The sequence below is a fragment of the Tiliqua scincoides genome, chromosome 1 (assembly GCF_035046505.1).
Source record: "Tiliqua scincoides isolate rTilSci1 chromosome 1, rTilSci1.hap2, whole genome shotgun sequence".
In the NCBI taxonomy this organism is placed as follows: Eukaryota; Metazoa; Chordata; class Lepidosauria; order Squamata; family Scincidae; genus Tiliqua; species Tiliqua scincoides.
Genome location: NC_089821.1, coordinates 225,270,803 through 225,286,586, shown reverse-complemented (window position 1 = coordinate 225,286,586; position 15,784 = coordinate 225,270,803). Strand labels below are relative to the sequence as shown.

At 44.4% G+C, this 15,784-nt stretch overlaps 1 protein-coding gene across 1 annotated transcript in view; it reads right to left on the bottom strand.

Annotated features, from left to right (window-relative positions):
• Positions 1-238: 238 nt before the first annotated feature.
• The window catches only part of SMOC2 (SPARC related modular calcium binding 2), a 105,769-nt gene continuing 90,223 nt past the window's right edge, over positions 239-15,784 (bottom strand). The window contains exons 10-13 of the mRNA XM_066622995.1: positions 9,175-9,277; positions 4,689-4,963; positions 3,606-3,646; positions 239-279 (exon numbers count right to left, since the gene is read on the bottom strand). Of these exons, the coding sequence (XP_066479092.1) occupies positions 256-279; positions 3,606-3,646; positions 4,689-4,963; positions 9,175-9,277 (443 nt within the window). The 3' untranslated portion in view covers positions 239-255. The remainder of the gene's footprint in view (positions 280-3,605; positions 3,647-4,688; positions 4,964-9,174; positions 9,278-15,784) is intronic.

Genomic DNA, 15,784 nt, shown 5'->3' with positions numbered 1-15,784 from the left:
AAATGCAAACTTTTACATCTCACACACAGATTTCAGACAACAAAAAAGCACATACATTGTATGTGATAATTGTTTAAAACAAGCTGTTACTACCTTTTCACAGATTTTTAAAAAAAGTCTGTTTAAATATCTCATCTCTACAAAGTGAATTTACATTTAAAGTACAAAGTGCAAATACTACTTTTTTTTAAAAAATTGCCTTTTGGTGAGGGAGTCTCCCACATGTCCGAGAGATCTGCCTTGGATATGAAGTGTTCAGCCTTGCTTCTTTGAGGTCTGCTGCCAAAGAGAAATTGGGGGAAAATACTCACAAAACAATCAAATATTTATATTGAAGTATTTACTGATGAGACTGCAAAAAGAAATCTTCATTTTTATTTACCTACTGAGAGCCTAACCCTACCCTTTCCCCTTCTATTGCATGCAGCCACACCAAAATGGGCTGTGTGTATGCTATGGGGGGGGGGGGGGAGAGAGAGATCAGGAAGCTTGGGAGGGGGAAGGGAAAATATTTTCTCTTACCCCTCCCTAAGCCTCCCAATTGCCAATAGGTCACCATTTAGCTGGCACAAATCTGAGGAAACAAAGAGGGCATGTTAGGAAGCTAAGAAGGGGACAGCATCCAGCGCAAGCTGCCTGTGCTGGGTGCCTATTCTTGCCTCTGACACGCCTCCTTTCAACCCCCCATTCCCTCCTGCCAACCTACCTGAGTCAGTTGGCCTTCCTTGCAGCACTACCTGTATGGGGCTGCTCTGGTGTCTCTGGAGATGTTCTGGAAGCACACAGTTTTTCACGCTACTGGTGCATTGTTTGCAAAAAACCATAAAGGTGCTACTGCTGCCATAACACTAATTCAGGCAGCAATAGAGCCCAATAGGATTGTGCTGTGAGACACATACACAAATATACTACAGACACAGGCCTACCAATGACCAGTTCCACCTGTGGATGCAGCCTAGAAATGACCACCTCTCCACCATGCCTGTTGTGGCCATCCAGTAAGTAGTTGTCTGCTCCACCTTCTAATGCAGCCATTTTCAACCACTGTGCTGTGGCACACTGGTGCGCTGTGGATAGTCTGCAGGTGTGCCACAGGAGTTTGGGGGAGGATCACTTGTTAGTAGGGCCAATGGGGGATGCGAGCCCCTGCTGTCAGTATGGTGTACCTCTTCAATTGGTGTGCCATGACAATTTAATGCCTTGTGCGCCCAGAGATGAAAAAGGTTGAAAATTGCTGCTCTAATGCCTGTAGTTGACACTCTGGCTATCCATCCAGAAAGTTTCCACAACCCACCATTGTGACTCAGATGAACTCATTTTATGCTCAATCTATTATACTATGCTACTTTTTAAAGTGAAAAACAAGAACAAAAACAAATGTGGTTCTTTCCATAGAGATTCTTGGATACTTGAGGTGGTACAGTGATTGGAAGGCTGAATCTGGAAGTTGAACACTTCCAATCAACTAACTGTGGGGGTTATTTTACTGCCATTGATCCCCATGGCTCTGTCTGTGTTCAGTCTTTGCTGGTTCACACATATGAGAGGAGCCAGCAGGAAAGCCACACACCTCTTGCGTTGGTTTGGCTGCCAAACCAACCGAGATGCCACAAGAGAAAAGGCAGCTGCCTAGAACCAATTCACATGCTCAATGAAAGGTATGAGGTAAGTGCTCCTATGAGTGCATCACTTCAGAACACAGGTGGGGTATGACTGTTTTTTAAGGAGCCCCTATGTTTAAAACAGAAGAGTCCTGTTGTCCCTAGATTAAAAGCCTAGCACATTAAAGGTAATTGTTTAACTTAGGGTGCAGTCCTAACCCCTTATGTCAGTGCTTTCCAGCACTGACATACTGTAGTGGAATAGCGGAAGATCTGGAGAGGGGGTAGAATGTGGTGTCCACAGTGCCCCTTGCTCTAAGTAAATGCAGGGTTAAAGCCCAGGTGGTAGCCGGAGGTGTGCTGCAAAGCTGCAGCCACTAGAGGCTAAAGTGAACCTGGGAGCATATAAGCAGCACCTGGAGGAACTAGGGGGTGGGTTGTAGAAGGAGTGCAGGTTGGAGAGGAGACTGACTGGGCTTATTGAATTTGGAATCTGACCTTGGACTGTGACTTGGATACCCTGACTGATTTGACTGACTTACCTGGAACCTGACCTCAGACTGTAACTCAGCTTATTGGCTCTGCACTCTGATTTGGCAACTCTCATTGATTGGACTGGTTTACTTGGAATCTGTGGACTGGAACTGGACTCTGACTTTTGCTTGCTACACTGGTGAGTTTCACAAGGGAAACTAATCAGCCTTAAGCGGGCACAAGGCCCAGTGGGGAGGATCTCTGGCAAGACACATAAGGGCACTGCAGCTCTGAGGCAAGGGAACAAACATTCCCTTACTTTGAGGGGGACTCCATGAGTGACACCCAACTGCAGGATGCAGTGCACGTCCCATTGCCTCTGCTATGCCAGTGCTGGAAAGCACTGACATAAGGGGTTAGGATTGTGCCCTTAGTCTTCCCCCTGCTGTACTGCAGTATGTACTATGCAAGTCTACTCAGAAGTAAGCTCCACAGATTCCAAAGGGACTTCCTTCTATGGAAGTGTGTATAGGACTGTAGTTCTAGTTTACCAAATGCAGGGAGCTTGTATATGATGGGACATTCTATACTATGACCTTCCCACCTGCAGCCCAGAGTTCTTTCACCTCCACCTACCAGCTCATTCTGCAAAATGTGCAGATTCACACTTTGGTAAGTGGAAAGAGTGAGATTGCTTATTATCACTCCCACTGCCCATTCCCCACTGGAAATCATTCTGATTGTTCTCTTTGAGGTGGGTGGTTTTGTTTAAGCCATTCCTTGTCAGGCGGATTCATTTCCAATGGCTTCCTTTCAAGCGTGAGCTCTTGTGATGAAAGCCCCCTTTGGCATCTGTGAGGAACCTTTATAGCAGCGCACGGCTGCAGCAGTTAACTGCCAACAGATGGTTTGCATAACTAGAACCATTTCAAGGCTATCATTTCACAGCACCAGCTTTTAAAATAATTGAGCTTGAGTCAGCAAAAATATTGAAAGAAATAAAAAAGAATATAACAAACCCAGAAATGATAGGGCTGTTTCACTATATATGTTACATGTTATCAAATTACAGGAAAGCAGGAGAGGGACAGAGGGAAGGGGGTGGTAGAAAAAAATAAAAGTATGTTATGCTTTGGGTGCTGTGCAAAGCACGTGGGGGCAGCAATAACAGTTACATAATTAAAAGAACCTTTTGAATGGTTTTGAGTTTGACCGAAGTAATTGTTTTCAGACTGCCCTGTTTAAAGTGTAAGTGATGTGCAGGGAGAAGATAAACCTATAACCATTACTTTTTGGTTCAGTAATGGAGATACAAGCACATTTTCTTAGCTGTGAGTTTCCATCAGAGTTGTGTAAATCCACATAATATTCACTGCTTGCTTTAAGCAGTGTAGATATAACATCAAGCTGAGAGATGATTTTTTTTTTGGTAATTCCTTTGTGAATAGGATCAAAGTGGATATGACTGCCAAGCCCATATGATGCTCTAACAAAATCAAGATAATGGAAAGCTTTCTTTCCTGCACTTACCTGCCTGTTGGAAGGAGAACTTTCAGCATGATTTTTTGGAGCTGTTGAGGAGAACAGACAGCATGTTATTTACAATAAAAATTATTTCTGTGCTGCAATGGATACATTTTAACTGCCATTTGCTAAATGATGCTGTTGCTTTGCAATAACAAAAACCACATATTGCCCCAATTCAATGGGCTGGCACAGGAGAAATTTCCCCCACTGGGCCGCTCTTTTCTGTCTCTCCAGAGACCTCACACTAAAGGCTGAAACTACACAGCAGCAGACCTGTCTGTCCCAATCAGTGTACCGTAGGTTGTGGGATACCAGATGTGAGCCCAGCTGGAGAGAAAAGTGCCCCGGAGTGATGAACTGCAGAGAGCTAAGCTTCAGGACAGGACAGAGGGTTAACCTTCATGCTTCCATGTGCCTCTTTTGTTCTTTAACTTGGACCATCTCCTGCTTTACATGTGATTGGGGCAGACTTGAGTTTAAACGGACAGATCTACCATCATCACATCTAATATGGAGTTTCACCAATTAATGTTTTACACATGGGATTACTTCTGTAAGTTTCTCCATAGCTTGGATTGAAAGAGCTACTTAAGCATACCCAGCAGAATCTTGTACTTCTTCAAGTGGCACATCCTCATGACATATCACAAATTGCTTTTAGCACATTCTTTAAAGACTGCTGTAGCTCCTTGGATTCAAGACTATGTCTGCATTCATGCACAAACATATTGCCATATTGCTTAATTCAAGAAGCTGGCTCCATGACAGTCCTGTGAACCATGGAGTCCTTGGAATGGAACACTGCATAGTATCTATCTGACCACCAGATACGTGCATTACTTATTAAAGCAACACTCAAATGTGTAGGCATCACGCTTACTCAAATGAGATGCATCATTTTTCAACATGTTACACACAGTGGTGTAGCTGATAATGGTAGCCCATGCCTTAATAAAAATTAGCTCTAAATGAGAGTCACAAGTATCTCATTCTGAAAATCCAAAAGTAAAATCTCCTTCTGTCCACCTTTCTCATCCAAACGTAACAATTAGACGGCTAAAAAAATGACTTAGGAAATCCTCTTACTATGGCGTTTCTTTGTGTCTGCTTTATTGTCTTCTTTTGTTACTCCCAGGCAACCCATTAATTCTGGAACTGTTAAGGATTTGTCATTATTCACGTCACAGTATTCCACAAACTTTTTCACACATTTCTTGGGCTTGGACTTTTTCCTCAGAAACTTCTTGAATGGTTTCATTTCTTTTTTGCCAATGTCGCCACTTGCATTTTTATCCAACTGCTTAAAATACCAATGGACAACTCTCTCCTCCAGGGTGTGATTTGGATCTGGCTCTGAAACCCTGAAAAGACATACCATTCAGTGAAGAAAACATTAACTATCAAATTCCCTCCTTGCACTTTCCTATCGCTTTCGTTATACTGACTTATTAACATCATTGTGTCACTATGAGTGAATTAACAGAGATATCTTCAAAAAAGTTACAGCATTGCACAAGAGAGTTTTCTCACAGACCCCATACTTCACAGATCTATGAAAGCTGTAAGAACATATTCATGCAAGGCCACTACCAACTCATCCTTGCATGGGCCCACGGCCAATGGCAGTGTTCCCAACCCTATGCATCCAGGGCTGTCCCCCTAATGTGGTGAAGTGAAGCAGTCCTCTTGGGCCATGGACTAGGACAGGGGTGGGCAAATATTTTGGCAGGACGGCCACATCACCTCTTTGACACTGTGGCTGGGGCAGAGAAAAAAATTTGTTTCAAATTTGAATAAATTTACATAAATGAATACATTAGAGACAGAACTTATATGAATGTGAATTTTACTGAGCTTATTTATAAAACACATGAGAAGTATTATACAGGCATGTTGAACCACATGAGAACTATGAACTGTTTGCCACACACCTCTTACACAGTGAAAACATACAGACCAAGCCAGAAACACATGGAGACATAAGTTATTCAGAGGCAATGGGGGGGGGGAGGTTAAAATAATGCCCAGGAAAAAGCAGAAAACACATCCATGTTGACATCCTTCAGTCTCGGAAGACTATGGTATTGCGCTCTGAATGGTGGTTCTGGAACAGAGTGTCCTCTCCAGTGCGCGAAGCCAGGGTAAAGTAGGTATGGAGGATAGACTGTTACCCATGCAGCAAATCCCCCCTCTCCATGTCGCTGAAATGGTCCAATGGAAAGGCAGAGGCCAATACGGTTGATTCCAGTGGCATCGCAGGAGTTGCCAGAACGTGACTGTGTTCAGCCATGAACTGCCTCAGGGACTCCGGCTCCGGATTTTGCCTCGAGGTTGACTCCTGAAGCCTTTTCCATAACTGGATGTAGCCACAAGGCAGTGGAGGTTTGGGATCAGAGTTTTCCTTCTCTCAGATGAGCTGCCTTCCTAGGCTGATGAGTCCCATCTACCCGATGGCTGTTTAGTCGCCTCTTACGACAAGTACAGCCAAACGGAGGGCCTATTCTTATCCCCCAGCCCCCAGGGGAGAAAAAACACATAGAGACTATAAAAGGCCTTGCTCTAACTTTGCTGCAGCTCGCATCTGGTAGTCATGGCCGACAGTCACATGCCAGTGTGGGCTCCAACAGTCTCAGATAGGCCAGAGGCTCACTGGATACTGGGGGCACCCTGCAGGCCAGATTGGGGGATCCCGAGGGCTGTAAATGGCCCCTAGGCCAGGGTTTGCCCAACCCTGGACTAGGGCAAAGCAGTGGGGTCACACTGCAGTCTGTAGTCAATCTCTAACCCACCCTCTTGTTGTCATTGCCTTCCCTCTTTCCAACAGCAAGCTAATTTTTAAAAGCAGGAGTATGTGGGAAGACAGAGTGGCTGACCTAGAGTGTCCCCTGTTATATATGAGTTTGGAGAAACAGAACCAATGTGGAATTAAGCATGTCACTTTTTTATGCCCAGCTGTTAACAAACCAGTGTTGCTGAAACAAATGGATTCTGACACACAGAATGGACTTTCACAGTCAGGGCATCTTTTTCTTAGCAGAACTAGAAATGGTCTTTTTTTTAATCACATTTCCTAATTCTCAGGCATTAAGGCCAACACAATGTTGTTTCTGTTCCAAATTACAAATGTATAATTTTAATTGAATAATTTGGGCACACTCTAGTCAAAGTTGTGCAACTTAAGTCTCTGTGATAATGGCAATGAAATGTGTTCCATTGAGTTGGGTCATGTGGTCAATATCAATTCTAAAAAGAAGTGCCAACAGATATCCTTTATGATGTACTGAGCTGACTGAAGGCAAGACAGTTCGGGAAGGAAAATGTCGAGTGATTGACAGGATGGATGCAACATGGGGTTGAAAATGATGATATCTTTGAAATGGCGCCAGCTTCATTAGCAACCAAAGTAATAGTCACAGCATGAGCTAAGTGTGTTCCTGAAAGTTCTGTCTTAGCTCTTAAGGCATCATGTTGCATTATTGGCGCAAAATCAGCAGCTTTCTTGGTCTCCAAATTGTAGCATGTAATATATTTGTATAAACTTAACTGTGAGAAACAGAGGCTATTTTCCTTTCGATTACGTATTTAAAACTTATTACTGCAGAAAATCGGATGAAGTGCTTTACTAGTTGACTTTGTTGCCTTTGACTATCATCTGTCAAAGGCAAAATCTGTGGCCCTGGTCCACTTACAGTTATCCCTGATCCACTGTATCCCATAGAAAGCAATGGGACTTGTTTGTCATAATCAACTTGTTCCATTGGTTTCACTGCGACATACTGTACAAGCTTAGGTGTGTCTATTCAGAAGTAAGTCCTACTGAGTACAATGAAGTTCTGTTTTAGATGCAGTAGTTCCTTAATGCTCTGGGGTTACAATGCTCTATTGCAGCAGCGCCAGCAGTCAGCACTTCCCCCAAATCCTGCACATGATACAGCAGAGCCATGCTGCGGGGATTTAGATAGGATTGGGCTGTTAGAAACTTAAGGGGAAGGTAGGTGCAACAGGAACAAGCCTAAGTGAAATGTGAATGGAGGAGGCCTGGGGCAGGCTGGTGAGTAAAAACCTCATGCAGTGCCTCATGCTTCAGTATGGGCTCACTGTCCCTTGACCCCTTTACATAATCACTGTATTGTGAGATTACATTTGTCATGTTACTTTTAAATGTGAAAACATTTCATAACAGTTGCTGATTAATTTCTATAAAGCAGGAAACAAGCTGCTTGTCTCAACTTAGAGAAGTTGTGAAGTTGTGCTCCCTATGAAGCAAACCCTTCCTCTGAATCCCCGATATGTGGAGGCTGGTTCTGGTTGTGGTTACTCAGCAGCAGTGGCATAGCTAAGTCATTTGATGCCCAGGGCCCATAAATTTTTGACAACTCCCCCCCCCCAATATGACAAAATTATTTAGAGTGCAATCCTAAGGGAGCGCTCAGCCAGCATAAGTCCCTTCCGCTTGCCTGGGAGGGCCGCAAACATACCATAAAGAACATTTGCACCTCCTCAGTTGCCAGCTGGGCTGGCGCAGGGACACGCATTGGCCATGGAGGCTACATCCAGCCACTATGCCAATGGAGAAAGGTAGGTCTGTGCTGACTGAGCTTGGCTGCTGTGAGGGTCTGTGGGGAGTGTGGGGAGGGCAGGAGGGAGACGTGTTTCAGGACGGGTGGAGGGAGGGCTGAGGGTGGGCCTGTGGCTGAGTGGGGAGAATGGGTGGGGCCAGGATCTGGCAGTTAAGCTGGATCCTATCCCCGTCCCAGGCAGCCTGGGGCAGTCCTGGATTGCTTGGATTTGCGCCACCTCTTTAGGTGGCACAGATTTGAGTAGCCCCATTGGGGCTGCTGTGGCATTACCTGGGGTAAGGGAAATTAGTTCCCCTTGCCTCAGGCCAAGACTCAGCCAGCCCCAAACCTCCACTGAATACAGTGCAGGCCAGCCTTCCTGTTCCAGTGAAAGTTAGGATAGCGCTGCCCATGAATGAATGAATTTTTAAAATATTTTATATCACCCTTCCTCTAAGGTCCCCATTCATTTAACAATGATAGTCAGTGGGACTTACTCCTGGGTAAGTGTGGGTAGGATTGCAGCCTAGGATTGTTAAAAATTTTCCTGCTTGATGATGTCACTTCCAGTCATGACATCATGTCCAGTGGGTTCTGACAGACTCTCATTCTAAAAGTGAGTCCTGGTGCTAAACGTGTGAGAACCACTGACATATAACATAATGGTATTATTCCTAACAACCGTGATTTTCACAATTTTGGTTACTAGTTAAGTAAGAACCCCCCCCCCCGAGGGTGGCACCTGGAGCACCCTACCCTTGCCCCCAACTAGCTACGCTACCGCTCAGCAGTGGGAAATTCACTCTGCACATGCAATTCTTGATTCTGTTCTGTATGTTCAGGGTGGAGATCTAACGTAAAATACAGGTACTGAGCCCTGGTTTAAATTATATTTGATAAGTCTTATCAAGCCTCTGTCTGCCATAAAAAGTTAAAAAATGAGCAAGTTACATCGCAAAGATTTCCCAAAGCACCCAATGCAATTTAATATTCTTGAGATCAAACTAACCCACCTGCTGGAAGAGACTGCAGGATCAGAGACTGCGTGCACCATATCTGTGGACAGGGCATCCAGAACACTGGTCAGGAACTCATTCTTCTTGGCTCCGGGACAACCTAAATTAGAAACAGATTTCCTCCCGTGATCATTTGCATTATTCAACATAACACTGTTAGGGCTACATCTGAGCAAGAATTTGAGATATCGAATCACTTCTGCATTTCAGAAATGTTCAGATTCAGGCCTAGCTAAGTTCATGTGGCCTTGAGAGTATATTCACTGTCTGTCTAATCTAATCTAATCTAATCTCATTTAGAATATCCTGCTTTTCCCTTCTAAAAGAAGTGTTCAAAGTGCTAATAATTATTAAAATGACATATAAACGGGATGAAGATCACATTAAAACAAGAAAAAAGGGGGGAAAGTATCAACTCATATTTAGCAATAAAAAACAAACAAAACAAAAAAAACAAAGAAGCTCAGAGGAAGCAAAAAAGTTGTTCAAGGTGAAAAGAAACCATAACGTCAGGATGGACAGGTGCAGGTGGGATATCTATAGGAACTGTCAAAGAGAAGTCTGAGTCATAAAGGATGTAGGTGATTTTATTCACAAAATGTCTAGCAGTGAAATCACAGAAGGCTTCCAGCTGTATTTGACTCCACCCTAGGGACCAAGACACAAGAGACCCTGGACCACATGGATCAGCTCTGCTGGACAATGTTCCACAGATGCAACAGTGACAGAGAAGTTTGCCTTCTTCAATGCCAAAACTAATGAAAAGGAGGACCTAAAATAGGTCCCAAATTCCAAATAAGGGCTCTAGATTTTCAGATCCATTGAAGCTCTCCTCCACTGTTGCTCCAGTCATTCACCTATGACTTGAGTTCAGTTTTGATTGCATGCAGCTCTCCAGGGAACCAGAGTCACTTTTGATCTATGATAAGGCAGAAGTAGCTCAGAAGTAATCATTCTGTGACATCGGGCATGTTCCATACAGTGGGGAGCCAGGCAGATCACGAAAGACTAGCCACAAGAGGACGAGCAGTCCTCACAGTCTATGGGAGATAATATAGTAGAAAGGTGGTGGGGCGAGGGATGGGGGTATAACAGGAGGATCAGTAGGCTGTTGAGAAGCATGAAGGTGGAAGGAGGGAGTAGACAGAGGCTGCAATCCTAACCACACTTTCCTGACAGTAAGCCCCGTTGAACAAAATAGGACTTACTTCTGAGTAGACCTGGTTAGGATTGTGCCCAGAGAGAAACAGGAACAGGCACCTGGTCAGAGGGATTGAGTCACAACAGGTTATCACTACCCTACTACTCTGCCACCAAATCCTTGGGTGGTAGACTGCCTGAAAACCTGAAGGACACAACTGGGAGAGACCAAGCCTTCCTGCCTCATCCAGTCAGATCTCAATTATACACATACCAGATTGGTGCAACTGTCCCAGATCAGGTCCTGACTAATTATGTAGCACAAGTTCTAAATGGAACTCTACACATCTTAACATTAGGGGAAGATGTTCAGAGATTCTGGATGCCCCGGGTGAAAGGGTTAACAGCCAAACTTAAATGTTTAATTTCCATTTCTATTGAAAATGGAGCAACCAGTTACTTCTTTTTGTATGTGAAGATTTTAGTGATCTTATTCCTTCCCATTTTTAAGAGAAAGAAGCACAGCTGCTATATCACAAAAGATCTGCTCTGACCTATAGATATTATCTAGGCTTTCTTCCTTTTTTAATCCAGCTTCAGCCAGGTGGCTGAAACAATTTGGGAGGAGCATCACTATAAAGCTAAGGAACATTCCAGAAAATTACTTTTAAAAAATTTAGTTTCATGCCTTTAATGCAGAGGAATGAATCCAAATGGATTTCTGTTACATGAATGTTAGTAAAGTGAATTATGTCTACTGCAAATGGGTATATTATGTAGATCTGCAACATGCCCCTGAAAAACTTTGCTTGTTTGGCATCCCTCAATAAGGTGTAGATGTTTTGCCTTGGGAAAAACCCTGAAATTCACTTCCTATTTTACTCTGTGTGAAATTTTGGTGTCACCTCTGGGAATGGGCACAATCCCCTATAGAAATTACCAGTAGTCTTATTGAAACTTGTTTGACTTCCCTGAAAATTCTCTGCTGGTTCTCCTTGGGAGGAACCCTGAAATGTACCTTGAGTTTAATTTTTGAAATTTCAAATTTCAGTGCCTGTGGTATAAGAGATACACATGCCTTTACTGCACAAATGTGCATGTGAGTTTAGGTTAGGGGTTTATCTGGCCATCTGGTTTATGGCTGTTTGAACATTGTCTAATTTCCATACTTCTACACAGGATGCATTAAATATTTTAATATGTTGCCAGTTTAACGTAAAACTTTTCCCATTTGAATTATTCCTTCTACCATGCAAAAGGAAACGTGAGGTGTTATAAAATGATTGGCTCCTTCACTTCCTTTGTCCCTAATCTTCTAAGTATTGTAAATGATGAGTGTGATCATTCCTTGACTTCCGACGGGCGGACTTCTCTCAAATGAGGAGGCTGGTTAGAAGGAGGTTGAAAGGGAGGGTAAAAAGAGTCCAGTCTCTCCAGAGTGCATGGAGGCTGCTTAAAACAACAGTAATAGAGGCCCAGCAGAGGTGTATACCGCAAAGAAAGAAGGGTTCCACTAAATCCAGGAGAGTGCCCGCATGGCTAACCAGCCAAGTTAGAGAGGCTGTGAAGGGCAAGGAAGCTTCCTTCCGTAAATGGAAGTCTTGCCCTAATGAAGAGAATAAAAAGGAACATAAACTGTGGCAAAAGAAATGTAAGAAGGTGATAGGGGAGGCCAAACGAGACTATGAGGAACGCATGGCCAGCAACATTAAGGGGAATAATAAAAGCTTCTTCAAATATGTTAGAAGCAGGAAACCCGCTAGAGAAGCGGTTGGCCCTCTGGATGGTGAGGGAGGGAAAGGGGAGATAAAAGGAGACTTAGAGATGGCAGAGAAATTAAATGAGTTCTTTGCATCTGTCTTCACGGCAGAAGACCTCGGACAGATACCGCTGCCCGAACGGCCCCTCCTAACCGAGGAGTTAAGTCAGATAGAGGTTAAAAGAGAAGATGTTTCAGACCTCATTGATAAATTAAAGATCAATAAGTCACCGGGCCCTGATGGCATACACCCAAGGGTTATTAAGGAATTGAAGAATGAAGTTGCAGATCTCTTGACTAAGGTATGCAACTTGTCCCTCAAAACGGCCACAGTGCCAGAAGATTGGAGGATAGCAAATGTCACGCCTATTTTTAAAAAGGGAAAGAGGGGGGACCCGGGAAACTATAGGCCGGTCAGCCTAACATCCATACCGGGTAAGATGGTGGAATGCCTCATCAAAGATAGGATCTCAAAACACATAGACGAACAGGCCTTGCTGAGGGAGAGTCAGCATGGCTTCTGTAAGGGTAAGTCTTGCCTCACAAACCTTATAGAATTCTTTGAAAAGGTCAACAGGCATGTGGATGTGGGAGAACCCGTGGACATTATATATCTGGACTTTCAGAAGGCGTTTGACACGGTCCCTCACCAAAGGCTACTGAAAAAACTCCACAGTCAGGGAATTAGAGGACAGGTCCTCTCGTGGATTGAGAACTGGTTGGAGGCCAGGAAGCAGAGAGTGGGTGTCAATGGGCAATTTTCACAATGGAGAGAGGTGAAAAGCGGTGTGCCCCAAGGATCTGTCCTGGGACCGGTGCTTTTCAACCTCTTCATAAATGACCTGGAGACAGGGTTGAGCAGTGAAGTGGCTAAGTTTGCAGACGACACCAAACTTTTCCGAGTGGTAAAGACCAGAAGTGATTGTGAGGAGCTCCAGAAGGATCTCTCCAGACTGGCAGAATGGGCAGCAAAATGGCAGATGCGCTTCAATGTCAGTAAGTGTAAAGTCATGCACATTGGGGCAAAAAATCAAAACTTTAGATATAGGCTGATGGGTTCTGAGCTGTCTGTGACAGATCAGGAGAGAGATCTTGGGGTGGTGGTGGACAGGTCGATGAAAGTGTCGACCCAATGTGCGGTGGCAGTGAAGAAGGCCAATTCTATGCTTGGGATCATTAGGAAGGGTATTGAGAACAAAACGGTTAGTATTATAATGCCGTTGTACAAATCGATGGTAAGGCCACACCTGGAGTATTGTGTCCAGTTCTGGTCGCCGCATCTCAAAAAAGACATAGTGGAAATGGAAAAGGTGCAAAAGAGAGCGACTAAGATGATTACGGGGCTGGGGCACCTTCCTTATGAGGAAAGGCTACGGCGTTTGGGCCTCTTCAGCCTAGAAAAGAGACGCTTGAGGGGGGACATGATTGAGACATGCAAAATTATGCAGGGGATGGACAGAGTGGATAGGGAGATGCTCTTTACACTCTCACATAATACCAGAACCAGGGGACATCCACTAAAATTGAGTGTTGGGCGGGTTAGGACAGACAAAAGAAAATATTTCTTTACTCAGCGCGTGGTCGGTCTGTGGAACTCCTTGCCACAGGATGTGGTGATGGCGTCTAGCCTAGACGCCTTTAAAAGGGGATTGGACGAGTTTCTGGAGGAAAAATCCATTATGGGGTACAAGCCATGATGTGTATGCGCAACCTCCTGATTTTAGGAATGGGTTAAGTCAGAATGCCAGATGCAAGGGAGCGCACCAGGATGAGGTCTCTTGTTATCTGGTGTGCTCCCTGGGGCATTTGGTGGGCCGCTGTGAGATACAGGAAGCTGGACTAGATGGGCCCATGGCCTGATCCAGTGGGGCTGTTCTTATGTTCTTATGATGAACAGCAGAATAAAGTGGCTAAAAGGATTTCAAGTTTGAAGATTCAAAATACCTACCAGCATTTAAAGTTAGCTCCCCTCACCCTGGAGTAAATTAATCCCTGGGGTATGTGCATTACAAAGTCTTTTTGTGAACCATTTTCAGAACAATTTATGAATTTATTCATGTAAAAATTGGAAACAAGTTAACCAGCACCTCAATCCTATATACTTATATTTACCTGGAAATAAGTTATGTTAAAATCAATGAAACTTCTTTACAGATACATTCATTTGGGAGCCAATTGGTTATCATACACAGGCTGCAAGGCATGTCTGAGCAAGAAGCAAACTCTTATAGTGAAAAAAATTGCCCACTATCTATTCTATCTAGTTTGCATAAGCTAGTATCTGCCTTATCCCCAAAGAAACAGCTCAACATGTAATCACTGGAAAGTGGGTGGGGTTCGCATATCAAAATTATGCAAGTTGACTGTGGAACCTGACTCACCCTTCCTGAGCCTCTGCATCAACAATAAGGGTGATGGTCAGGTTGGTGGTAGCCTAATGTGCCCTAAGGTGATGTCCAGCAGAAGCGCTGTCAGGAGGCAGGATGATCCATTCCCCCTGAAGAGGTTGGAAGGGCTAGGAGTGTTGGCCAACAAAGGACAGGGATTGAGGGTTGGTATCACCTGAAAAGAAGGGCTGCTAGAGAGGAGGAGAAGGGGAAGAAAAAAAACAGTGGGGGAGGCAGGCACAGAAGAAACAGAAGAAATATAAGCAGGGAGAGGACTGGTCAGCTGTGGAAGAGGATGCAAAGGCATGGTTGGCAACCTTCAGTCTCGAAAGACTATGGTATAAGCTGACAGCACCCAGTATTCCCAGGCGGTCTTCCATCCAAGTACTAACCAGGCCCGACCCTGCTTAGCTTCCAAGGTCAGACGAGTACCTCAACCTGATCTTATGCTACTGAGAAGAATAGCAGTACACACACAGTGTCAGGAAGCTAGGCCACATTGTGCAGGCTCAGGCACTAGAGTACAAGCAAGGTCTCCAGGACATAATACACAATGCAGAGGCAAGAGTCTGAGTAAGTCCCTTCTGTGACTGGGACCTAACATTCTCGAGTCCTGACAATGTTGAGTTGGACCCCCGGGGGCAGCAGAATACAGGGACATCCTGGAGCTGCAATATCAGAAAGAGAGCGTGCTCGTGATGTCCTCTGAAGAACCAATGTTCTAGGGAAAAAGCAATCCTTAAAAATAAGGAAGAAATACAAACAGTGTTCAGTCAGCATCTGTCATCTTCCTCTTCTTCTCCCAGGGGACAATTCTACCATCAGAGAGTTCTGGAAGACTGCAGAGAGCACATACAAGAAGTGGCCTGAGTCCACATGCATTCTGCTGTCAGACAAAACTGCAAGCACTATTGGGGGCATTTTCTTGGGGGCATTCTCTGGGGGCAGGAGGTCTGGTCTAGAGGGTAGAGCCTCCAATTGCCTGAAGATTAACATCCACAAGGTTGCCAGTTCGAGGCCACCGGCACCGTGCGACCTTGAAGCAGCTGGCAAGCTGCAGCTGAGCTGTTCCATCTGCTCGGAGCGTGGGAGGACGGAGGCCAGAATGTTAAACCAGATCGGAGTGTAACACCTTGAATGTAGTGGTTCTTGAAAGAAAGAACCTTCTTTCAATTTGTAAAAATCCCTGCGTGGATTTAATAAGCCTGCCTATGTAAACCGCCTTGAATAAAGTCTTGAATAAAGACCAAGAAAGGCGGTATATAAATACTGTATATTATTATTATTGCCTGCCCCTTCGGCACAAGGATCTCTGCTTCTT